The 24,920-nt window shown below is 47.1% G+C and overlaps 2 protein-coding genes across 7 annotated transcripts in view; one reads left to right on the top strand and one right to left on the bottom strand.

Annotated features, from left to right (window-relative positions):
- Positions 1–990, bottom strand: part of MACO1 (macoilin 1) — a 66,385-nt gene extending 65,395 nt beyond the window's left edge. Inside the window, exon 1 of the mRNA XM_035308179.3 lies at positions 709–990. Coding sequence (XP_035164070.1) covers positions 709–788 — 80 coding nt within the window. The 5' untranslated portion in view covers positions 789–990. The remainder of the gene's footprint in view (positions 1–708) is intronic.
- A 735-nt stretch (positions 991–1,725) lies between these two features.
- The window catches only part of RHCE (Rh blood group CcEe antigens), a 68,030-nt gene continuing 44,835 nt past the window's right edge, over positions 1,726–24,920 (top strand). For 4 of the 6 annotated variants that reach the window (XM_009000657.5, XM_003733373.6, XM_009000660.5 and 1 more), the window contains exons 1-2: positions 11,835–12,019; positions 23,292–23,478. In XM_009000657.5, the coding sequence (XP_008998905.1) occupies positions 11,872–12,019; positions 23,292–23,478 (335 nt within the window). In that variant the 5' untranslated portion in view covers positions 11,835–11,871. Of the gene's footprint in view, positions 1,976–6,436; positions 6,687–11,834; positions 12,020–23,291; positions 23,479–24,920 lie in introns of those variants that run through there. The other 2 variants (XM_035308180.3, XM_017974420.4) reach the window with 2 other exon arrangements.

Below are 24,920 nucleotides of genomic sequence, written 5' to 3'. Positions count from 1 at the left end.
CAAGCTATCTGTTTGGAATTGTCAAAATAATGTTTGCAGAAAAACTGATCATCAGACCCTTCCGAGTTTGGAGCAGGGCCACAGGGCATGATTTGGGGGTATCAGCTTCAGCCCTCGGTGCCAAGTTTGAGATCCCACACGGGAAGGAGAAGGCAAAAGAAGTGACAGCATGGCCCCAGGCCAGTCTGCTGGCAGCTGGTGAGGATGAGACGAGGATCCACGGTGGGCTCTCAACTTTGTCAGCCTCCCCCACACCCCCCCGCCACGCTGTGGTCCCTGAGCCTCCCGACTCAGGCCGGCGGACTCCCAGGCCACTGGGGACTTGGGCGCCAGCAGCGGCCACTCAGGGGTCCCAGGAGCAGCCCTCCCGGCCTAGAGGCACAGCCAGGAGGCTGGGAACGCCCGGTGGGTTGGGGGCTCTCCGCCCCTCCCCGCGGCGGGCTCCGCGCTTCCAACCGCGGCGCGGCGGCCCCCTCAGCCAGCGCCCGCCGCGCCCTCCCCGTCCGACCCGGCCGGCCCTCGTCACGCCCCGCGCCCCCGGGGCGGACCCCCGGCGGCCCGGCCGGCGACTACCGGGCCAGGGCCCCTCAGAAGAACCCCCGGCGCGGGCGTGCGGCCTAGTTGGGGTTACATAACGGGGCCGGGCCCCTCTGAGCCGGCGGGGGACCGCGGGGCCCGCGCCCGCTAAGTGGGGGCGCCGTCGCTCACCTGCCGTAGATGCCCTCGGTGATCCGGTTCCGCTTTAGGGGGCGGCGGAGCTTACTGCAGTCGGCGTTCCGCCGCTTCATCCTCCCGCTGGGGGGCCGGGTGCCCGCGCCGCCGCCGCCGTCTCTCACCTCAGCCGCAGCCGCCGCCGACCCGCCCCGCTTCAGGCCTGGACTCTACCCCTGGGGCCGGTCACACAGACATTGAGCCAGCACCCGGGGGGAGGGGGTGGCACAGGGAGGGGGGGCTTGGAGCCTCCTCCGCCTTCGGAAACAAAGAAATGACAATTCCGGGGCCCGCCCGCCCAGCACCAGCCAGCCGCCTGACCCGCCTCCCCAGCTCCGACGGACGGCGCGTGGAGCCAATCGAAGCCACGGGTAAACCGCTGCTGGCCAATCCCATGGCCTGCTGAGGCAAAACGGACTCTAGAACCCGCCTCTTTGAAGGACAGAAGAATGCGCCAATCATTATGGTGTCTGGGTCCGCGGCTGAGCCTATCAGAAAAGATTTAAATAGAGGCTTATAAATAGGCCCTATAAATATAACGTCCTATATTACGCCTTGTTGTGAAGGTATGCATTATTATTATTGGGTTGCGTTTCATTGTATTGTAATCCCGACTAGAGCATACCGTGCGGCATGGAATGATAGGCTCTCGTCTAGCAATGTATGAAATCGGGAGGCCCGGGTTTGCGGCGTGTGCGGTGTCTGCGCTGACCTGCGCTTCAGCCAGTCGCGTCATTATGTAAGGGAGCATCCCAGGAACAGCGCCGGGGACTCTTCCGCGGATGCTGGAGCGCTCGGCCAAGCCAGCCGCGTCAGCGCGCACCGGGGGTATGAATGACAAAGCAAACCCCACACGCACACAGACACACACCCTGCCAGCTTCCCGCGACGTGGTGACAGCGCGCCGGCCAATCGGAGGCGGCGGCCCCGCCCCGGGTTACGTCACGGGGAGGGGGAGACGGGTGCGCGCGACGTCGCGCAGGGCTGCCGGGGGCGTGTGCCGCAGCGCCTTTCGGGCTCCACGTCCTCTGGTTGGGTAGTGCCGTGAGCTCCACGGGCGCTGGGTCCTTAGGACTTGCGAGGACGCTACCGCGAAGCATCGGCCTCAGGGCCGGGCCCGGAGCCTGCGCGGTGCGTCCGGGCTCCTTCTATGAGGGGACGTGGGGCCGGCGACCCTTCACACTACACACTCACTGAGCGCCAGGCACCGTGCTGGGTAATTTGTGTGTATTTGCTCATTTAGTCCTCGTAACTCCCCTGCCAGGTACGTACGGCAAAATAACAATTAGAAAAAGGCAGCACTTTTTTTTTTTTTAAGAAGTAAAAAAAATGTTTATCATTAGAGAAAACTGGGGAAAATATAGGAAAAGTAGCCGAAAAGGAAAAATTACCCATGGGTCTCATCACATTAACACAAATACTGTTGGCATTTTATTGTATTTGCTTGTTTTCCAGTTTTCCCCTATGAATGATAATGTTACCATTGCTATTAAATAGAATAGTGGTCATACTGTTCTTTATTTAACATAAACATTTTTACGTGTTTTAATGCGGCTTTTATAAATATTTCTGAAAATATTGCGGAATGTCGTATCCAGTAGCTTTACCAGTGTAACCCTTCAACAACAGTGGGGCAGTTAGTCTTCCAGTGCATTTTTAAATCTTCCCAGGAAGTAGATGCCATTTTGTTTTGTCCTGGGACACATAGAACTCTCTCTGCCCTGTGATCACCCTTCACTTAATCAACACCTATCCCAAGGAGAAACTTTAGTTTACACCAAATGCATTGTCCTCAGTCATGACTCTGTGTTATTGTCTTCTGCTCACAAACCTTCAAAAATCTCCCAGTGCTGGGAAGAGAAACCCCATTCTGTTTAGAACAGCATCCAGAGCTGGTCACAATGGGGACCTACCCTCCTTTTCCAGTCTACGCCAAGCAAGCAGATCTTATTTCCTCACTATCCTTAAAGCCACTGCAAACGATCTTTCCTCCTTCCTGCCTCTGCTCCAACACACAGCATCTCTGTCACTGCCGTTTCTAGTGTGTGGTTTCTTAGACAAGGCTTATCCATCCACTTAGGCAAAAAGCTTCTTGGGGATCAAATCTATACCCTGCAGAGGCTGGGTACAGTGGCTCATGCCTGTAATCCCAGGACTTTGGGAGGCTGAGGTGGACAGATGACATGCTCAGGAGTTCAAGACCAGCCTGACCAACATGGTAAAACCCTCTGTACTAAGGACACAAAAATTAGCCGGGTGTGGTGGTGCACGCCTGTAATCAAAGCTATTCAGGAGGCTGAGGCAGGAGAATCACTTGAACCCAGGAGGCAGAGGTTGCAATCTGCCAAGATCACGCCACTGCACTCCAGCCTGGGCGACACAGCGAGACTCCATCTCAAAAATAAAAATAAAGAAAAATTTATACCCTACAGAGATACAGTTCAGAAAAATGGCCGGAGTACTTGCTTTTTCAGACCAGGGCTGAAATTCTAGGTTGGCCGCTTACTAGCTTGGACAAGTTACTGAATCTCTTGGAGTCTGTTTCCACTCACATTTGTTTTAAGGCTTGGAGTACAATGAGCTTTCAGAGCCAGGGAAACGGTAGGTAACAGAAAGTAACTGCTGTTAGCAGTATACTTGTTTTTCATGCCTTATCTCTACTTCAGCATCTTGATCTAGTGGCACTGGGTGGCCAAGAAAACAAACCCTGTGAGCTCAAAAGTTTCACCAAGGACTGCCCATCATTGAGAAAGGATATGAAAAGAATGTTCTGTGTGGAGCAGCAGAAAAAGTCTTCAGCTGCCAAGGCAGATTGGTTCATGGAGGAAGATAGAGGTGGGAACCAAATCAAAATGGAAGCTTAAAGGCTTTGGGGAGGACAGGGTCAGGTACATGTTAAAGTCCTGGCTCCAGACTCCATGGGAACCCCAGATGAATATCCCTCATTCCCAGGACTGCAGTGTTCCAGATTACCTGGGCAAGAGACTAAGTGGGATGGATAGAAGAGCCATCCAGAGAAAAGATGAGAGGCACTGGGGACACATGCCAGCTTTCTGAGGCTCACTGTCTAGCCTACTGACATATAGGTTCCTGACAAGGCCATCTCATGCTGTGGCGAAAGTGTGGAGTGGCTGGGAGGAAGGGAGGGTGTAGTTGAGAGTTACCATTGAGCTCTAGGACTATGTGGGAGCAGAGAAAGGGCAGAGGAAATCTCAGGGCGATGGCCTGAGAAGCAATCTGAAGGTCTGGAGGTCTAGGTTCCAGTGTCCTCACCAGTGTCCTCGGTTGAGTTGCCAGCCCACCCTGTGCCAAGATCTCCTCTGGAGGTGGTGCTTCTAGTCCTACATTTAGAAGCAGATCATGCTAGCTCCATTTCACACATGAGAAAACTGAGGCTCGGAGGAAACAAGGTCACATAATTGGTATGATAGAGCAATCTAGCTCAAAGCACAAGCTGAGCAAGATCTGAGCTGAGCCTTGAGGCCACAGGCATGTGCTGTGGTGCCTACATATGGCTATTAATGGGTAGAGTTGGGACAAGATGATGGGAATTGCCTTCTTGCCCAGACCCAAGGACAGGCCAGAGCAGGACTGCCTGTCTCCATACTCTTCCTATTTCATTCCTCCAGACCCAACTCTTTTTTCCACAACCCATTCTAGCACAAGCCCTTTCGACTCCAGCCAAGTGCCAGTCTTTTTCCTCTGAGACATGAAATGGCTCTTTGGGATTCTAAGGGCACAGAATTGGGCTGACCTGAGGAAGAACTACTGCCAGAAGGCCCCAGCTCTCCACACCTTCAGCAGTCAGGAAGCAGAGGAGATCAGCAGTGGCCATTTTACAGATGAGTAAAACAAGGAAGGGAAGTAATTTGCCCTCATTGAAAATACCAAGACCTACATAGTAATTTAGGCCCATCCCTCCTTCTAGGACTTTCTGATGAAGGGATTTGGACTTGGGCTTCAGCTGAGCCCAGAATAGCTCTAGAGGCCAGATCATTACACCCTGTTTCACATGTAAGGAAATGATATTCCCACCTCTGTCAGCCTGTTCAATCCCCACAAGCTCACAGGGCTGGGTGACCCTACTGTCTTGAGCTTTGTTCCTGCCCTGCAGGAATCACAGAAAAGTGCAAACATTGGGATGGCCACCTCTTACACATGTACCTGTATCCACTAGAGAACCAGGTTTTGTTTTTGTTTTTGTTTTGAGATGGAGTCTCACTCTGTCACCCAGACTGGAGTGCAGTGGTGCATTTTTGGCTTACTGCAACCTCCACCTCCCGGGTTCAAGTGTTTCTCCTGCCTCAGCCTCCCAAGTAGCTGGGACTACAGGCATCCACCATCACGCCTGGATAATTTTTGTATATTTTTTTCTTTTTTTTTTTTTTTTTGAGACGGAGTTTCGCTCTCGTTACCCAGGCTGGAGTGCAGTGGTGCAATCTCGGCTCACCACAACCTCCGCCTCCTGGGTTCAAGCAGTTCTCCTGCCTCAGCCTCCCAAGTAGCTGGGACTACAGGCGTGCGCCACCATGCCCAGCTAATTTTTTTGTATTTTTAGTAGAGACGGGGTTTCACCATGTTGACCAGTATGGTCTCGATCTCTTGACCTCGTGATCCACTCACCTCAGCCTCCCAAAGTGCTGGGATTATAGGCGTGAGCCACCGTGCCCAGCCGTATTTTGTGTGTGTGTGTGTGTGTGTGTGTGAGTGACAGAGTTTCACTCTTGTTACCCAGGCTGGAGTGCAATGGCATGATCTTGGCTCACCGCAACCTCCGCCTCCTGGGTTCAAGCAATTCTCCTGCCACAGCCTCCCGAGTAGCTGGGACTACAGGCATCCACCACCACGCCTGGATAATTTTTGTATTTTTAGTAGAGATGGGGTTTCACCATGTTAGCCAGTCTGGTCTCAAACTCCTGACCTCAGGTGATCCACCCACCTCGGCCTCCCAAAGAGCTGGGGTTACAGGTGTGAGCCACCGCATCTGGCCAGAACCATGTTAATGGAGGATGTTCACTGTAGTGTTTAGAACAGGGATGGTTTGGAAGAGGGCTGACCAAACACATTATCACATATCCTTCATGGAAGTCAGTGTGGCGTGGAGGATGATTATACATAGCACTTACTATTGCAACCACAACTCCAAGTACCAGATACATTTTGTTTTAATCCTCACGACAATCCTATGAGAGAGAGATTATTACTGGTACCGTATTACAGATGAGCACACTGTGGCAAAGTTAAGTCACCTGCCTGAGGTCACATAGTGACAGAGTTGGGAATTCAAATCCAGGCAGTCTGCTTCCGGAGCCTGGGCTTTTTAGCCACTATGTTATAGTGTTGTAGAAAGATTTTCCTGGCTTGGAAAGTGCTTATGATACACAGTTCATGAAAATAGCAAGTTACCAAACAGTATGTGCGACATAATCCCATTTTTGTAGGGAGAAAAACAAGACCTAAATCGACAGGAATAGAAAAGCATCTGAAAGGATATACACATAAAACGTAGCGCTGGTTTCTGAAGAGACTGAAATGGGCATTTTATGTGAGCTTTATACATCTGCATTTTCAAAGGTTTCTACAGTAAACTTGCCAAGCTTGTGTGGTAATAATAATTGCTAACATTTATGGAGTACTTTCTACACATCTGACACTTTATGCACTGCCTCCTTGAACCTTCACAACAGCCCAGTGAGATTGACACTCTGATTTTCTGCCTTTCCAGATGAGAAAACAGGCGCAGAGACACTGACTGTTTCACCCAATGTTATACAGCTCATTGAAAAGCCAGAATTTGAACCAAGTTGCCTTACTCCAAAACTCATGTGTGTTAAATCAATGAATGACTGACTTATCCACACTTTAGCCAAACGTGCCCTGAGCAAGGTCACACCCTTGGCGTGGACACATTTCCAAGGAGTGACCAGAGGACCTCCTACTTTATTGGTCACTAACCATGACTGAGCTTGACTCAGGTAGGTGTTCTCAGAGTCCGGCTTTTACAGAAAAGCCATGATTACACGTGAAAGCTGTGGGCGCTCTGACTTGATTCACCACACCTACAGGAAGCCTGGCTGCTCAGACTGGGACACCAGGGTCATAGCACCACTTGCTTACCTTCATTGCCATAACTCAGGCTGCCAGGCCTGCTGACACATTTTCACATTTGTAATAACCCTGTGAGGAGAGCAGAGCACATCATCTTATTTGACTCATAAGGAAATTGAGACTGGGCGATTTAGTAACTTGGGAGGCAGAATTGCAGAGTAATTAGCAACATAAGCTATGGTGTCACGTGAATCTGAGTTAGGTCCTAGCTGTGTGACTTTGGGTACTCATGCCACCTCTCTGAGCAGTTTCTTCTTTTGTAAATGTAATGATGCCTACCCTCACAGGCTTCCAATGAAATATGCGAAATGATTGGTTCTGTGCTTGGCATTCCAGAAACAGTAGTTGTTATTCTGCCAACAGATATTTATTCAGCACGTACTCTGGACTGAGTCCCTGTTGTTGAGCATGCAACAGCAACCGCAGCAGTCAAAAGTCCCTGTCTATGTGTTGCTCAAGTTCTCATAGGGGAAGACAGATAATAAACAAATACATGGCTGGGCACAGTGGCTCACGCCTGTATTGCCAGTACTTTGGGAGGCCAAGGTGGGTGAATCACCTGAGGTTAGAAGTTTGAGACCAGCCTGGCCAAAATGGCAAAACTCTGTCACTACCAAAAATACAAAAATGAGCCGGGTGTGATGGTGTAGTTCCAGCTATTCAGGAGGCGGAGGAAGGAGAATCACTTGAACCTAAAAGGCAGAAGTTGCAGTGAGCCAAAATTGTGCCACTACACTCCAGCCTGGATGACTGAGACTTCATCTCAAAACAAAACAAAAAACAAATACACAAGTAAAAATATATACTGTATCAGATGCTAATAAGTGCTGTGAAGAAAGACTAAAAGGGGAACACAAGGAACCCTTGTCAAGGGGAGCAGAAAGGGGAGTTGATGCTGTCCTTTTAAATAGGGCAGTCAGAGGCCAGGTGCGGTGGCTTATATCTGTAACCCCAGCACTTTGGGAGGTTGAGGCAGGCAAATCACTTGAGGTCAGGAGCTCAAGACCAGCCTGGCCAACATGGTGAAACCCTGTCTCTACTAAAAATACAAAAATTAGCCGGGTGTGGTGGCATACTCCTGTAATGCTGCTACTCAGGAGTCTGAGGCAGGAGAATTGCTTGAACCTGGGAGGCAGTGATTGCAGTGAACCGAGATTCTGCCATTGTAGTCCAGCCTGGGCAAAAAGAGTGAAAGTTTGTCTCAAAAAATAATAATAATAATAGGGCATTCAGGGAAAATTTTCCTGAGAAGGGGACAGTGGAGTACAGATCCAGGGAAGTAAGGTGGGGAGCAAGCCGGTACAGATGTTCCTTGACTTACGATGGGGTTATGTCCTGATAAAGCCATGGTAAGTAGGAAATATTGTAAATCAAAAATGTATTTAATACACCTAACCTACAGAACGTCATAGCTTAGCCTCACCTACCTTAAACATGGTTAGAACACTTAGATTAGCCTACAGTTGGGCAAAATCATCTAACACAAAGCCCGTTTTACAAAAAAGTGTTGAATATCTCATGTAATATATTGAGTACTGTACAGAAAGTACAGAGTGGTGGTATGGGTACCCAAAGTACGGTTTCTACTGTATGTGTGTTGCTATCGCGCCATTGTAAAGTTGAAAACCGTTAAGTCAAATCATTATAAGTCGGAGGCCATCTGTTTCTGGTAGGAGGAGTGTTTAAGAGAGAGAACAGCAGGTGCACAGAGGGCTTTTTTCCCAACATTTTATTATGCAAAATTTCAAACATTTACCCAAAAAAAGTTGAAAGATTTGTACGGTGAAAAGCCATGTATCTCGCAGCTAGATTCAACAATTAACATTTTACTGTATCTGGTTTTTGACTTAACTATTCTAGATCCCTTGTGCTTTCTGTACCAGGTGACCTGCCTTGAAGATTTAGAGACAGAATATCAGGAACTGTAGTCAGAAAATGGGACCTTTTAAAAGAGTCGGAGGGGAAGAGCAAAAACTCTGCTTTTGACAAAGCTGTCGGGAGAGGCCAACTGCAGTGATACCTCCTTTTTTTTGTTTTGAAATGGCACACTCTCAGCTCACTGCAACCTCCACCTTCTGGGTTCAAGTGATTCTCCTGCCTCAGCATCCCAAGTAGCTGGGATTACAGGTGTCTGCTACCACGCTTAGCTAATTTTTTGTATTTTAGTAGATATGCATTTCACCGTGTTGCCCAGGCTGGTGTCGAACTCCTGACCTCATGAACCACCTGCCTTGGCCTCCCAAAGTGCTGGGATTACAGGCGTGAGCCACTGCACCCGGCCAATACCTCCCTTTCTTAATGAAAACCTTTCTGTTCCACGAGGAATGGGTTGGTCCTCTTGTCAAGCAGTGAGTCCCTGCTGCTTCTTGACTGGGGCAAGATCAGGATGCACAGGGGTTTGGAGTGCCTTGGAACCAGCTACCACCCACACTGTTTGCCAGCTGGTAAACCCACCCGTCAGGCACGGGGGTTGGCATTGCCTGGAAATCTTTAGTGTTCATCTTGCTGACATCTGGTGCTTTTGGGCAGGAGGGTGCAATTGGCTGCCTGGTTTTCAGATCTTGTACTGGGTCCAGGCTACCGTGGATCACATCCATTTGTCCCACTGCACAGGAGAGTTCCTTCTCAGGAAGCTCAGTTTATAAGAAGTACTGACTGCCAGAGAGAGTCAGTAAATCAGAACCAGGAGGCAACTGTGAGAGGCATGGAGACTTCTGACCTCTGGGGATTGGGGTGCCTTCTCCCTTATTTACTGCTGGGGTAGCAGAGGGCTTAGAACCCCATGTTCCTAGACTTTTAGAATTGGAAGAAGGTTTAGAAGTAATCTAAGCAGGGGGATCCCCAAACCCGGGGCTGTGGCCTGTTAGGAACCAGGGCCACACAGCATGAGGGGTAGGCAAGCGAGCACTACTGCCTGAGCTCTGCCTCCTGTCAGATCAGCAGCAGCATTAGATTCTCAGAGGGGCACAAACCCTATTGGGAACTGCTCATGAGAGGGTTCTAGGTTGGGTGCCCCTTAGCAGAATCTAACTAATGCCTTATGATCTGAGGTGGAACAGTTTCATCCCCAAACCATCCCTCCAACCCCACCCCAGTCTGTGAAAAAATTGTCTTCCACAAAACTGGTCCCTGGTGCCAAAGAGGTCAGGGACCCCTGATCTAGGGCTGCAGTTAAGTGGTCAAACACCCAGGTCCTGAAGTTAGGCTGCCTGGGTTGAAATCCCGGCTCCACTATTGGAGCCTGTGACTTTGAGCAAGTCACTTAGTTTTTCTGTGCCTCAGTTTACTCATCTGTAATATAAGGCTAATAGTACCCATCTTAGTGTCATAAACTAAGTTCATATATGTAAAGTGCTTAGAATAGTGCCTAGCAATAAGTACTTAATAAAAGTTAGCTCTGAAAATGTGTAAAGCAAAAGTAACCAATGTTTTAGTGGTTTGCAACCAACTTTTTTCTATGCATGTGCTAACATATTGTTATTATTTTATAAGAGTGGGAACATATTGTACATACTGTTACATAACTTGCTTTTTCACTAAACAGTATGTTCTCTGTGTCGGTTTTGATAAAAGCATTTTCCTGCTGCTTTTCCTGCATATGTTCGGAACCATCATATTGGCAGCAAGTTTCATGTCCTTTAGTTTTCTCAATCAATCCCCTGCTTGTGGACATTTAGGTTAGTCTGTTTTTTCCTTCTGTAAATAAAGCTGCACTGAGCAAGAAGTCACTGATGCCGAATGACTAGATGACCTTGGGTGTGACCTCTCTGGGTCTTGGTTTCTTCATCTAAAAACAAAATGACAAGATTCTACTGGGTAATTAAAATCTCCTCTGATCCACATATGAATCGTTCTCAAGACATTCTGATAAGTAACTATCAGCTTCTGCTTGCATTCCTGTAGGGACAGGGAATGGTCAATAAGGTATCCTCTTTCCACTTTCCACCTCCCTGCAGCTCCTAGTCTGGCTTTATTCTCGGGCTCCACACATTTGGTGTACACTCAATGGCCAGTGGCTGGGGCCATTGTAGAGGGTAAGGAAACACCAGTTCCTTCCTTCTTTCCTTCCTCTTTCATTCCTTCCTCCCTCCCTCCATCCCTCCCTCTTTTCCTTCTTTCCTTGACACTTTACCATGTGCCAGACTTTCTGCCAGGATGGGATGGGAACCACAGGGGAAGTTGGCTGTAGGGGAAGTTGGCTAAGTCCCAAGCCCCCTAAAGCTCATGCTAGGGGACCAGACTGTCCACCACTGTGGGATGGGGATGCTGAGGCTGGTGGCTTCCTCAAATGCACTGTAGTGCCCCAGGCAGAGCCCTGGGCTGCCCTGTGAGGAGGCAACCGGAGGTAGGAGCAACTTCACCCTAAGGCTGGATCAGGATCCCCTCCAGGTTTTTACTAGAGCCAAACCCACACCTCCTGTCTCTTCTGCCAGCTACCCTTAAAACGGTAGAAACACATACATTTAAATACAAATTTAAATGTAAGTAATTTCATGTGTAACTATGAGGAGTCAATTCTACGTGGGTCCTATATGTATCCTCTCCAGGGCTCAGCCCCATTCTTTGCTTTCATTCATTCATTCTCATTCAATCCATTGTTATTAAGAGCTCACTGGGTTCCCTCTATGTCATGTAGTAAGGTTTTAGAAAGAAAGCCTCTTCTGAGTGTTAGTTTCCTTATTCATAAAATAGGAGTATTGATCCGTTTCTTGCAAGAATATGGCGAAGATGACTTAAGTACAGAGTAAAGAAGGATTGTTGGGGTGTCAAAGGAGTAGAATGCCATCTTTTAAATTGAACACAGCAGGCACCTATAGCAGGAACACAGCAGCTACTTGTTGAATGAATGACAATGTTGGAAAACATACATTTCCTCCCCTCCCCATCATGGTCCCTCTGCTTCTGTGTTAACTCCATAGACAGGCCAGCACAGCCAGCCTTGCAGCCTGAGATAAGGCCTTTGGTGGGTGTCTCCCCTATCACTCCCTCAAGTAGTGTTGGAGAGAGGGATGCCTGGTGCCGGTGGAACCCCTGAACGGAGACGGACGCAGGATGGGCTCTAAGTACCCGCCATCTGTGAGGGGCTGCCTGCCCCTCTGGGCCCTAACACTGGAAGCAGCTTTCATTCTCGTCTTCTTTTTTTTCACCTACTACGACACTTCCTTAGAGGATCAAAAGGTGCTCATGGCGTTCTATCAAGGTGAGGGTTCGTTGGAAAAGTAGTCACACAGGCAAATAGCAGGGGCAGGAGTGGGGAGGCTGTGGTTCTCCAGGGGCACAGATTGTCCTTTCTACAAAATCCCCAGAGAAAAGGATTCCCCCGTCTTCTGTAGATTGCGCCAGAACTCACCCAACAATGTAAGCTTTCCTTTAAAAAAGCAGCCTGGGTGTTCCCTCTTCCATGAAGCCTGCCTTGATTTTTTAGCGCACAGTGAGAGGCATCCTCTTTGGTATCCCTCAAATTCCCTCTGCCAAATGGTCTTCATAATTCTCTGCTTCCCCTTCTGTCTTCTTAGTGGCAAGGAACTTTTTTTTTAACTCAAAAAAAGTTTTATTTTTATAGATTTAGAGGATACAAGTGCAGCTATGTTATGCAAGCAGTTTCATGTCGTTGTTGGTTTTGGTTTTTGCTTCCTTTTCATGACTTCTCACTCATTTATTATTTCTTTTTGAGACAGGGTTTCACTCTCTTAACCAGGCTGAAGTGCAGTGGCACGATCATGGTTCAGTGCAGCCTTGACCTCCTGGGCTCAAGCAATGTTCCCATCCCAGCCTCCCAAGTAGCTAGGACCTCAAGATTGCACCACCATGCCTGGGTACTTTTTTATTTTTTGTAGAGATGGGTCTCCCTCTGTTTCCTAGAGTGGTCTCAAACTCCTAGACACAAGCAGTCCTCCAGCCTCAGTCTCTTAAAGTGCTGGAATGACAGTGAACCACTGACCCAGGCTCTCTTGTTTATTTCTATACTACTTTTCTTTTGGAAGCTTCAGCCTGTTGCTAACCCCCCACCCCCACCCCCACTGACCCCAGCTTTCTTCTCACTTAGGAGCTGGGAAGTTTGCATGCTGTCTGTAAATCCAGAACCAGAAGGTATGGCTGAAGGGGAGGGTAGGATGATGGTTATTTCATATTCAGCTAAAAGTATTCCCAGACTGTGATGAGACAACTGTAAATAAAACAGATGTCCACAGTGGTATGACTTTGCTTTTTATAATATATTGAAATGAGTTTTAGGCATCTCAGTGGGCTGATACATTGTTGATAATGGACAGGGCCTCCTTGAAGAAGGTCCCTGAGACAAAGTTGAAGCTTGAGCCTGGTTGAGTGCTTGCTTGTCCCTAGGTGATGTTAATGACTAGTTAGCTGGAAGCAAAGAGAAGTCATCCTGAGGCCCATGGCAGTGACAAGTAGGACTTAGGGAGGGAAGCCCCTATACCATTTGAAGGACTAGCCCAGAGAGTAGCCTTCAGTGACAGGCAATAAGAGCTAGCACAATTTTAATTCATTTCAATTGACTTTAATTCATTTCAATCCAATATAATTCAATGCATTCACTCATTCAGCCATGTATTACATCCAATGTGGGATCCAGACACATGATGATTAGAGCTGATATTTATGAGCACTTGCTGTGTACCAGGCACTATTCTAAATGCTTTACTTGAACCCTCACAATAACCACCCAATGATGTGGGTGTTACTATGATCTTCGTTTTTCATATGAGGAAACTAGGCATATGGACATTGAGTAATTTGCCCAAGGTCACTCAGCTAGCATAGCATGGCAGATTTAAATTTAGCCATCCTGGATTTAGTTTCCATATGCATCATGGCCCCATTTTATGGTGGGTTTGAGTCATTTGTCATATAACCAAGTAGGTGTAGCAGCCATTATTCCAGTCCTGTAGATTGACTTTAGGATCACGTTCTTTACCCCTGCACCGTGCTGCTAACATAAGTACAAAATGTCCTCAGAAACTCACTTCATAAGGAAGCTTAGAGGAGGGTCCATCACCCAGTCAGGGAAGGCTTCTGGAGGGAGGTGACTGCCCAGCCACGTCTTGAAGGCTCTGTAGGAGTTACCTGTGGGTTAAAGGAGGGTCATCCCAGTGAGGGCACAGCAGGTGCCATTGCGTGTGCACACACCAGAGCAGACTGGGCCTGGGCTTAACATTGCATCGCCCCGGAGCCTAAAAAGGGAAGCAAGGGGCCAAGCGAGGTGACTCACGCCTATAATCCCAGCACTTTGGGAGGCTGAGGCAGGAGAATGGCTTGAACCCATAAGATGAAGGTTGCAGAGTTGAGATCGTGCAGAGTTGAGATCGTGCCTTTACACTCCAGCCTGGGTGACAGAGAGAGACTGTCTCAAAAACCAACAACAACAACAAAAACAAAAAGAAGGAAGCAGGAGCTGGGCATGGTGGCTTATGCCTGTAATCCCAGCACTTTGGGAGGCTGAGGCGGTCGGATCACCGAAGGTCAGGTATTCGAGAGCAGCCTGGACAACATGGTGAAACCCCATCTCTACTAAAAATACAAAAATTAGCCGGATGTGATGGCATGTGCCTGTAGTCTCAGCTGCTTGGGAAGCTGAGGCAGGAGAATTGCTTGAACCCAGGAGGCAGAGTTTGCTGAGCTGACATCGTGCCACTGCACTCCAGCCTAGGCGACAGAGTGGGACTCCGTCTCAAAAAAATAATAGTAATAAATAAAAATAAATAAAGAGGGAAGCAGTAGGTAGTAGACTCACTGGTCTGCATAAGGAGTTTGGCCTTCAGTCTGAGGACCAAATAGTAAGCAGGAGTACAACAAGTTTGGGTTTGGATCATGGAGAAAGCCATGCCAGGGCTGGTGTTAGGGACAGGATAAGGGACATGGCTTGAGACATGAGACCAGCATGGAGGTGGCAGTGTAGTATTGACCCAAGGGTTTCAACCTTCTGATGGTGTACACACCATTTTTTGAGCATGTAACACGATTATATGTTACACTTAAGTATTACTGCATTAATGTATTTTGTATATTATACATATAAATTAGGAAAATTGAAAGAGGTAAAAATGAAATATATAATATTTTCAAATTACTAATTATAATGGTGTCAGTTCCCAGGCAGGGTTCATTGTTACAGTTGACAATTATGGATGAAAATTCACTCCTCAGAGTCTTCTTGATAATTTGAAATTGTCTTGGTTGATTTGTCTTGGTCAGATCTAATTAGATTTACTTTTTTTAACCTCGAATATGATTGACAGCTTGTAGGAGGAGAAGTTTTGCTCTGCTTTTTTCTTTTTGTTCATTAGGCTGCCATTATTGTTTTGCTTCCAATCCGTGTTTTCTGCACTAGTTGTTTAAGCCATTACTTCATTTTGTGAAGATTAGTTGAGTTAAACTTAGGTACCTTAATCTGTCAGTCCACTTAGGTGAATTCAGTCCTTGTAAACTAACAATAAATTATTCAAACCTGCCAATTCTAAAAAGACATTTTTGAGACAATCAGGACATCTGAATATAGCATGAATATCATATGATATACAAGAATTACTGTTAATTTTGTTAGGTGTGATAAAAGTATGGTGGGTTTTTTTTGAAAATCCCCATCTGTTAGGCACATTGAAATGGCATGATATCTGGGGTTTGCTTCATGCCAGAAAAAAAGAAAAAGTAGAGAAAGATTATAAAAACAAGATTGGTCTCATACGACAATCAACAAAATTTGGACTTGGGCGCGTACTCTGTTTTCATATATGCTTAAAATGTTCTGTAATAGTTAAAAAAAAAAAAAAAAAAAAAAAAACCCTGGCTGAGCATGGCAGCTCATGCCTGTAATTCCAGCACTTTGGGAGGCCAAGCAGGGAGGATTGCTTAAGCCCAGGAGTTCAAGACCAGCCTGGGAAACATAGGGAGACCCCCATCTCTACAAAAACAAAACAAAACAAAAAAACCCACTTTAAAAATTAGCCAGATGTGGCTGGGTGCGGTGGTGGCTCACACCTGTAATCCCAGCACTTTGGGAGGCTGAGGTGGGCAAATCACTTGAGGTCAGGAGATTGAGACCATCCTGGCTAACACGGTGAACCCCCCTCTACAAAAAATTAGCCAGGTATGGTGGCACGCACTTGTAGTCCCAGCTACTCAGGAGACTGAGGCAAGAGAATCACTTGAACCTGGGAGGCGGAGGTTGCAGTGAGCCAAGATTTTGCCACTGCACTCTAGCCTGGGCAACAGAGCAAGACTCCATCTCAAAAAAAAATAAAATAAAATAACCAGGTGTGGTAGCACATACCTGTGGTCCCAGCTACTCATTAGGCTGAAGTAGGAGGATTGCTTGAGCCTGGGAACTTGAGGCTGCAGTAAGACAAGATTGTACCACTGCACTCCATCCTGGGTAACAGAGCAAAACGCTGTCTCAAAAGAAAAAAAAGTATTTGAAGTGAAGTGAGGATTAATAAAAATTTTAAAATAAAAATAAAAATAAAATCCTGCCATTAATTTCAACATGATGAATATAGAGAAATGCATATCAAATCCTTCCCATTGGACCAACATTCCCTCAGGGCACTTTCCAAAACTAGGAGACTCCAGGCTGTCTGACATCTGAGCAAGTGAGGGGTGGCTTCTGGGTGAATCTGAATATTAAATACTTGCAGAGCTGAAAACTTCACAAAGCACCTTTAGAGGTAGAAAAGCCTAGATCTATGTATCTCAAAGTGTGGTCCCCAAACCTGCTGCCTCAGCACACCCTGGAAACTTGGTAGAAATGCATATTCTCAGATGCAGCTGAGACCTATTGATCAGAAGCTCTGGGTGACAGGCCCAGCACTCTGTTTTCCTAAGCCCTCTGGGTGATTCTGCAGTGCATGAAAGTTCAAGAATTCCTGGAGGTAGACTGATTGAAACCTTACCTCTGTGTCTTAGAGAGAACTTGGGCAGATTACTCAACCTCTCTCTGCCTCTGATTCAAACTCTATCAGAGGATGATAGTATTTATTTCACTAAGTTGTTGAAAAGGTTAAATGAATTAACGCACATAAAGACTGGTAAAGAGTATTAGCTTTTATTATCAAAAGAGCTTAATTTCTTATTTTTTAAATAACAATAAATAAAACTAGAATTGTTTGTTTTCTTCCAGCTACCCTAGTGATTGTATTGAGCATTTTCTGAGGTGTGTGTTCTTTGCTCTAATATCTGCTGGTCTAGATGACCTGTGATGAGACCAGATAGACAGGGGCAGTGGAGGAGAAGCTAGGAGTCAGATTCAAGATAGAGTCTGTGAAAAAGTTTTAACTTTAAATGGATTTTAAAAGGTCCTCTTTGTTTCCTATAAATGAACATTTTCTGCATTTTGTCTTTGTTTTGTGAAGTGTTAACCAACAAATTGAATACAGCCTGTGCTTGGCAAATGAAAATTAAATGCTTTTTCCTGGAAAAAAAATCAGCTGTATTTGATGAAAAGGGTGGCTGCAGATGTATGATTTGGCATAGAGAGGCACCAGTTCCTGAGATGAGAGACACAAGGGAGGGCTGTAAGGATAAATGAATGATGATATGTTCATTCTGGGCTTGGGGTTAAGGGACTTGGGAGATGCTTAGGGGAAGCAGACAGTGTCAATTACCTATTACTACATAACAGCCACCCCAAACTTAATGGCTTAAAATAGCAACCCTTTAATTTACTCATGATCATGATTCTGTGGTGCAACAACTGGGCAGTTCTTCTGTTGGTTTCACCCAGGGTCATTCATGCATCTATAGTTTGTAGGTTCGACTGGGGTGGGATGGCCTCAGATGACCTCATTCACTTGTTTGGCAGCTGGTGATTCATTGGGGGCCATTACTGTAACAATCTTCTACCATGCAGAGCTTCCCCAAGGCTACCACATTGGGAAACTACCCTGGGTCCTACACTGGGATAGCACCCAGTCCCCAATCCCCACCTCGTACTCCTCAGAGGCAGAGAGAGGGGCTCCTAGAAGACAGAGGGATTTTCCCAGTGACATGTAAACACTCCAAACCCTTCCATCTGCCCCTTTCAGAAACCTCTGTTTTTCTTCCCAGGCTGCTGCAGGGGTGAGTTGGGTGGAGTAGAGGATGTGGGGGAGGCGGTGGTGGCAGCCTGAGGCCGCAGAGGTCTTCCCAGGCAACAGTGGGAGCATGGTGTGGAGGTCAAGCCTAGAGCCTGGAGGAATGAAGCTGGGTCTGTCTTCAAAGCTGTTGGTGCTGAAGTTTCTGCAGGCCAGAGAGAGGGACAAGAGTGGGAGGGGTGCAGATCCAGAATCAGAGAGGCAGCTGACTGGAGGAGGCAGCTGCCAACAGGGATGGACTCAGAAAGCCAAAGTGCCATTATTCAAACAAACTCTTTGCAAGTGGTCTCTTTGCCACAGGCCCGGAGAAAGAGTGGTCTTGCATAAAGTCACACTGCTAATCAGCAGATGGCATGGGGTAAGACCCAGTGCCGGGCAAAGTGACTTGCATGAGCTAGCAAGCTCAATGCTCATGGCAATCCTCTGAGCAGGTGGCATGGTTTCATCCCAATTTTACAGCTCAGGAAGCTGGGACACAGAGGAAGAGCCAGGCTCTAAACACTGACAACCTGATTCAGAGATCCGCTTTGTTCACCATCACTGTCACACTATATATGCTGTATAGAGAGGCAGGATGGCATAATGGTTAAACTCAGGTAGGCAGGGTTCAAATCCTCCTGCTACCATTTACTAGCTCTGTGACTTGGACTAGTTATAGCACCTCTCTGTGCCTCCCTTTTCCCATCTCTTAATGGGGATGATAAATAGTACCTCCTGTATGAGGCTGTTATGGGATAAGTCTGTAAAGTACATAGGACAGTGCCTGGAACATGGGGTACCGTCTGTGTGCCTACTGTTACAATGATGGTAAGTATTGCCTTATCTCTCGCTGCTGAACTACCCGGTTAGACTTTCTTTCTCCGAGTTATGAGGTTTTCATAAACTTTTCCTGAAGGTTTTCCATAGAATGTACAGTTCCTCTCTGGTCCTGGTCATGGGCGCACAAGTAGCACATCCACTTCTTATCACCCCTGAACACCTTAGAGCCCATTAGCTTATCAAACCAGCAGCTGATGAGAGTGCAGAGCAGACTGTGAGGGGTGGAGGCTGACACCGATGAGGATTCTCCGAGCTGGGGCCCAGCCCTGAAGCGGGAGCCCAGATAATGAGGTAGAAGAGGAGTAGAAATGGGCCTGGAGCCCAGGAGAGGCGGGAGGATGACAGGCCAAGGGGAGGAGAAGCCTGAAATCAGATGTTATTTCCTGACCAGTTGGGGTGCGTGAGCTCTGTCAACAGCTCATGGAAACTGCTGCCCTAATTTCATCTTGTTGGCTGAGGCACAATTCCTCTCTCAGGGACTGTGTGGGGCCGTGGGAAGGAAGGCCCTGAGCGCTTATACCTGGAATCAGGGAATCAGGGGTGGCAGCTGTGTCTGATAAAGCCCCTACTCAGGATCCTCTGACCTCTTTTTTTTTTTTTTTTTTTTTTTTTTTGAGACGAAGTCTCGCTCTGTTACCCAGGCTGGAATACAGTAGTGTGATCTTGGCTCACTGCAACCTTCATCTCCTGGGTTCAAGCGATTCTCCTGCCTCTGCCTCCTGAGTAGCTGGGATTATAGGCATGTGCCACCATGCCTGGCTAATTTTTGTATTTTTAGTAGAAATCGGATTTCACCATGTTGGCCAGGCTGGCCTCAAACTTCTGACTTTAGGTGATCTGCCCACCTCAGCCTGCCAAAGTGCTGGAATTACAGACATGACCCACAGCACCTGGCCTTTTTTTTTTTTTGGAAACAGAGTCTCCCTCTGTTGCCCATGCTGCTGGAATGTAGTGGTGCAATTGTGGCTCACTACAGCCTTAACCTCCTAGGCACAAGTGATCCTCCCACCTCAGCCTCCTGAGTAGCTGGGACTACAGGCACTCGCCAACACGCCTAACTAATTTTGTATTTTTTGTAGAGACAAGGTCTTGCTATGTTGTCCAGGCTGGTCTTGAACTCCTCGGCTCAAGCAATCCTCCCTCATAGGCCTCCTAAAGTGCTGGGATTACAGGTGTGAGCCACCACGCCCGGTCTGACTTCATCATCTTTAGGCCCCACCTCTGTCCTTATCCTGGCAACTCTCCTCTCCCCATCTCCCACAAACTTCTTTAGGATATTGCAGAGCTGTAAGGACTTTGAGAGTATCAAGTTCAACTCCTATGTGTTACAGACAGGGAAACTGAGGCCTAAAGAGGGTCAGGGACTTGCCTAAGATCGCTTATGAGGTGTCCTTGCCTGTGCAAGGACATAGTTCCAGACATTCAGGGCTGGGCTCTGCAGCTGGCATGCTTTGTGGTCTGATAGTTTGCTGCTGAACTACCAGGTTCGACTTTCTTTCTCCAAGTTGTGGGGCTTTTGTAAACTTTTCCTGAAGGCCTTCCTTAGAATGTACAATTCCCCTCTGGACCCAGTTATGGGTGCCCCTCACAGGGTCTCTCTGGTCCCCTTCTGTAAAATGAGAGGAAAATGGAAGAGTTGCCCTACCCATGGAACCTTCAGTGAGCCTGGACCCTGTGCATTATAGCATTGCTGCAAAACGGCAGATGCATTTTAACAATTGTATTTAATAAAAGGTTGAATTTGCATATTTCAAATGGGGCATGCAGTCTCCAACTGAACACAAGGCTCACTGCTCCCAAATGTGCGCTGCACCTTCATACACATATTTCCTGCTTGGATCCTGAAGGAATTTGAGTGGTCCCCAAGAGGAACCCCTGTATAAAATGTCCCCTGGCCACACCCCCCCATTACTAAGGACTCAAGCAGGAGACAGAAACATTGCCTGCACCTCCCTCCCCACTGTCAGAAGAGGTGCAAAGAGTTGACTCCTCCCTAATGCCCACTTCTCACCCACGCCCCAAATCCCCAGGTCCCATGGAGGTCCTTGGGGGCCTCTAATATCCTGGTGGTGTCAGGTTGATTTGGAAATATCAGTGTCCACCCTTGTCCTCTCTGCCAAACCCCAAGTGTATGTATTTTTCAGTGGAAGTGAATTTAGGTGTACTTTATAAATCAAAGGGTTTTTCTGAGACTTTGGAAAGTTCCAGTAATGAAAGCTTCTCATTGTTATCAAAGCCAGGGCTGGAGACCAGTGGCAGATGAGTTCCTACTGCTAGGATTGTCATGGTGAGGTTGAAGAGTAGCCACTGTTTATTGAGCGTTCTCCATCTACCAGGCACTGTACTAAGCACTTGAACAAAACTTATTTCCTTCAGAGTTCCCAGCACTCTGTAAGGTGGGTCTTGTTTAGCTGATATGGAAAGTAAGCTACTTACAAGACCAGAGGACTGTGAAGTTGAAACACATAAATTGATATTTTTCTATGTTCAAAACAGTCAGTTGGTGGCAATTTAGTGAGGTTTAATCTAATAGGAAATGATAGAGCTGGGATCAAACAGAGCTATGTGAACTCAAAGCCCACGCTTCCGCTTCCACCTTTTTTTAAAAAAAATTGTCTATGCTGGGGACAGTGGCTCATGCCTATAATCCCAGTGCTTTGGGAAGCCAAAGCAGGAGATCACCTGAGGTCAGGAGTTCAAGACCAGCCTGGCCAACATGGTGAAACCCCTTCTCTACTAAAAATACAAAAATTAGCCAGGTGTGGTGGTGGGTGCCTGTAATCCTAGCTATTTGGGAGGCTGAGGCAGGAGAATCGCTTGAACCCCTGAGGCGGAGATTGCCATGAGCCAAGATCACGCCACTGCACTCCAGCCTGGGTGACAGAGAGACTCTGTCTCAAAAAAAAAAAATTGTCTGCATGCTGGTTGGAGAAAATTTAAACACTAAAACTAAAAAAGTAAAACATCTCCCAAACTTAGAGACAATATTCATGGGGGTAAAAATGCTTCAACATCTCTCTTCAGTCATTTATTCATGTGTGAAAACACTTGGTGATTATTGATGAAATAGCCTTTACAATTTGGAGCAATTATGTGCATTACATATACCATTTGATTCTGGCAGCCTAATGAAGGAGGGATGATCATTTTCCCCATTTAACAGATGAGAACAAGAAGAGGGAGGGCAGATGATGTAGGAGTTCAAGGCACAGGCTCCAGCAGACTCTCTAGGTTTAAATCTTGGCTCTAGGCCAGGTGTGTTGGTTCATGCCCATAATCTTAGCACCTTGGGAAGCAGAGGCAGGCAGATCACATGAGGTCAGGAGTTCGAGACCAGCTGGGCCAATGTGGTGAAACCCCTTCTCTACTAAAAATACAAAAATTAGCTGGGTATGGTGGCAGGCACCTGTAATCCCAGCTACTGGGGAGGCTGAGGCAGGAGAATCACTTGAACCCAGGAGGTGGAGGTTGCAGTGAGCCAAGATAGTGCCACTGCACTGCAGCCTGGGTGACAAGATTGAAACTCCATCTCAAAAAAAAAACCAAAAAAACATTTGGCTCTACCCACTGGGGCAAGTTACTAACTCCTCTGTGCCTTGGTTTTCATATCTGTAAAATGGTGACAGTAACAGCACCCGTGTCAAAGTGTGGTTGTGAGAATGAAACAAGAGAGTCTGTGTAAAGTGATTAAAATAGCGTAAGCACATGGTAAACACTTAAGAAATGTCGGCTGTTATAAAGCTCAGAGATGTTAACTAGATCAAGACCATTCTGTTAGAGGGTGCCAGAGTCCTGATTTGAACCCATTTGTCTCATTCTGGAGCCCAAGCTGCTAACCCTTTTTCACCTCAAAACTAGAATTAAACCAAAGTGCTCACCCTCTTCACTTTGCTAGGCCCCTCGCTGCCCTCAGTTGCATCTCTTCCATTCACCTGTCATAGAAGCCTCTGCTCAGGGTCTGAGACTGTGAAAGGTGAGGGCAACCCAGGTGGCCCTGATGTTTTCTGCCAGCCAGCCCACCAGGTCCCTCGCTGCAGACAGCAAAGGGAGGGAGGTTTGCTGCAAAGATTGTGTGGTTCTCACCAACAAGAGCACTCTGCCCTCTCTTTTCTGTGTGTCCTGGGTCAAGTCACTCGGCTTCTGTGGCCTTATTTTCTCATGTGCACAGCCAGGGAGTTGACCCTGATCTGCAGTAAGAGCAGCAATGACCTTTACTGTGTGTCCATGTACACCAAGCACATGTGCTTTATGCTTGTTCTTATTATTAGGCTTAATGATACAATAATTGCCACATTTACTGAGCACCCATTATGGGCCAGGCCCTGCCCTAAGTGCTTAATTAGCTTTAGCTCCTCTAATCCTTACCTGAATTCCACATGGTGTGTATGTGTTATCCCCATTATTCAGATGAGAACATTGAGGCTCAAAGAGGCCAAGTAACTTGACCAAGCACTTGTAAATCATCTCAACTGTCCCTTCCAGCTGCCATTTTTTAAGACTCTAATTTCATACCACCCTAAATCTTGTCTGCTTCCCCATCTTCCTTCTCGCCATCTCCCCACTGAGCAGTCTGCCAAGATCTGACCGTGATGGCGGCCCTTGGCTTGGGCTTCCTTACCTCATCTTTGCGAAGACACAGCTGGAGCAGTGTGGCCTTCAACCTCTTCATGCTGGCCCTTGGTGTGCAGTGGGCAATCCTACTGGATGGCTTCCTGAGCCAGTTCCCTCCTGGGAAGTTGGTCATCAAACTGTCCAGGTACGGGGTTGGTGGCTGGATCACTTCTGGGTCATAGAGGGAATGGAGCCCGAAAGGACAAGTTACAGAAGATCTGGGATATTCCCACCTCTCTGTCTAGCACCAATGCCTTGCAATATTTAGGACATCCTTATGCCAAAACATTATTCATTTTTTATCTAAAATTCAAATTGAACTGGGCGTCCTGCATTTTACTGGACAGCCCTACTCTGTGTGTCACAAGGAGTCCAGGTCTACATTCCTCACTACATCCTTTCTTTTCTGTTACTGCCAATTAGGACTTTGCAAAGTTGCATAATCAATATAAGTTTATGGAAAAATAAGAAACAAACACATTAGACAAAGAGAAATTGATATGCCACACGTAGAGAGACATTCTCTTGAAAAGAAAGGACTCAGGACTCCATGTTTGGGTCCCCTTCCACTAACACTCCCTTCGTGGCAGCTGTTTTTCTCTCTCCTGGATATCCCCTCTGGAGTCCCCTTCCACACTCTCTCATGGAAGCCTCTCTTCTCCTAAACTCCATCTCTCTCTACTCCCTTCCATTCAGTGTGGAAGCTGCTTTTCCTTCCTGGATTTCACCTTTCTGGATTCCCTCACTCAGTGTGACAGTTAGCTCTTTCTTTCTTTCTCCTTCTCCTGTTTTTCTCTCTCTTTAAATAAATCACTTTCTACAAACAAAAAAAGAAAAGAAAAGAAAGGACTCTCAGTCCTCTAATGCTGCTAGACAAGAAATAGCCATGCTTTACTTTCATTAAATTACCTGTGCTTCGTTTAGATGCATTATGTGAAATGCTAAGAACCATCAAAACCAATGTGTGGTGCTAGAAGTCAGAATAGTGGTTACTTGCAGGAGGTGGATATTGATTAGGAAAGAACACAAAATCACCTCATGGGGTGGAGAAAATGTTCTCTGTTCGCCTAGGTGATGACTACACATCAATCTATACATGTTTTAAAGAGGCATTAGCACTTAATGGGAGGAACTAGGCTAAATTTTTTTCTCAAACATTGTTTTGTTTTGTCCATCTCTGAATCTCTGTGCTGCTCAGATGTTGGTAAATGTCATTCTAGGCATCTTGGGGACTCTCAAGGCCTCTCAAAGCCATTCCAGCCTCCCCCACTAAGACCCTGCTAAACCTCTTGGCACTGCTGTTAAACATGTCTCTATGAGCCAGAAACTGTGCTGAGCACTCCACAAATATTACTTTGTTTAACTCTTCCAGGTAGGGATCCAATCTGGTATACAAGTAAGGAGGTCAAAGCTCAGAGAGGGCAAGGCACTTGCTTAGGGCCACACAGCTAAGTGGTGGAGATGGCTCCAACTTTTTTTTTTTTTTTTTGAGACGGAGTTTTGCTCTTGTTACCCAGGCTGGAGCGCAATGGCGCGATCTCGGCTCACTGCAACCTCCGCCTCCTGGGTTCAGGCAATTCTCTCACC

Source organism: Callithrix jacchus, chromosome 7 (assembly GCF_049354715.1).
Source record: "Callithrix jacchus isolate 240 chromosome 7, calJac240_pri, whole genome shotgun sequence".
In the NCBI taxonomy this organism is placed as follows: Eukaryota; Metazoa; Chordata; class Mammalia; order Primates; family Cebidae; genus Callithrix; species Callithrix jacchus.
This window is presented reverse-complemented; position numbering and strand designations above follow the sequence as displayed.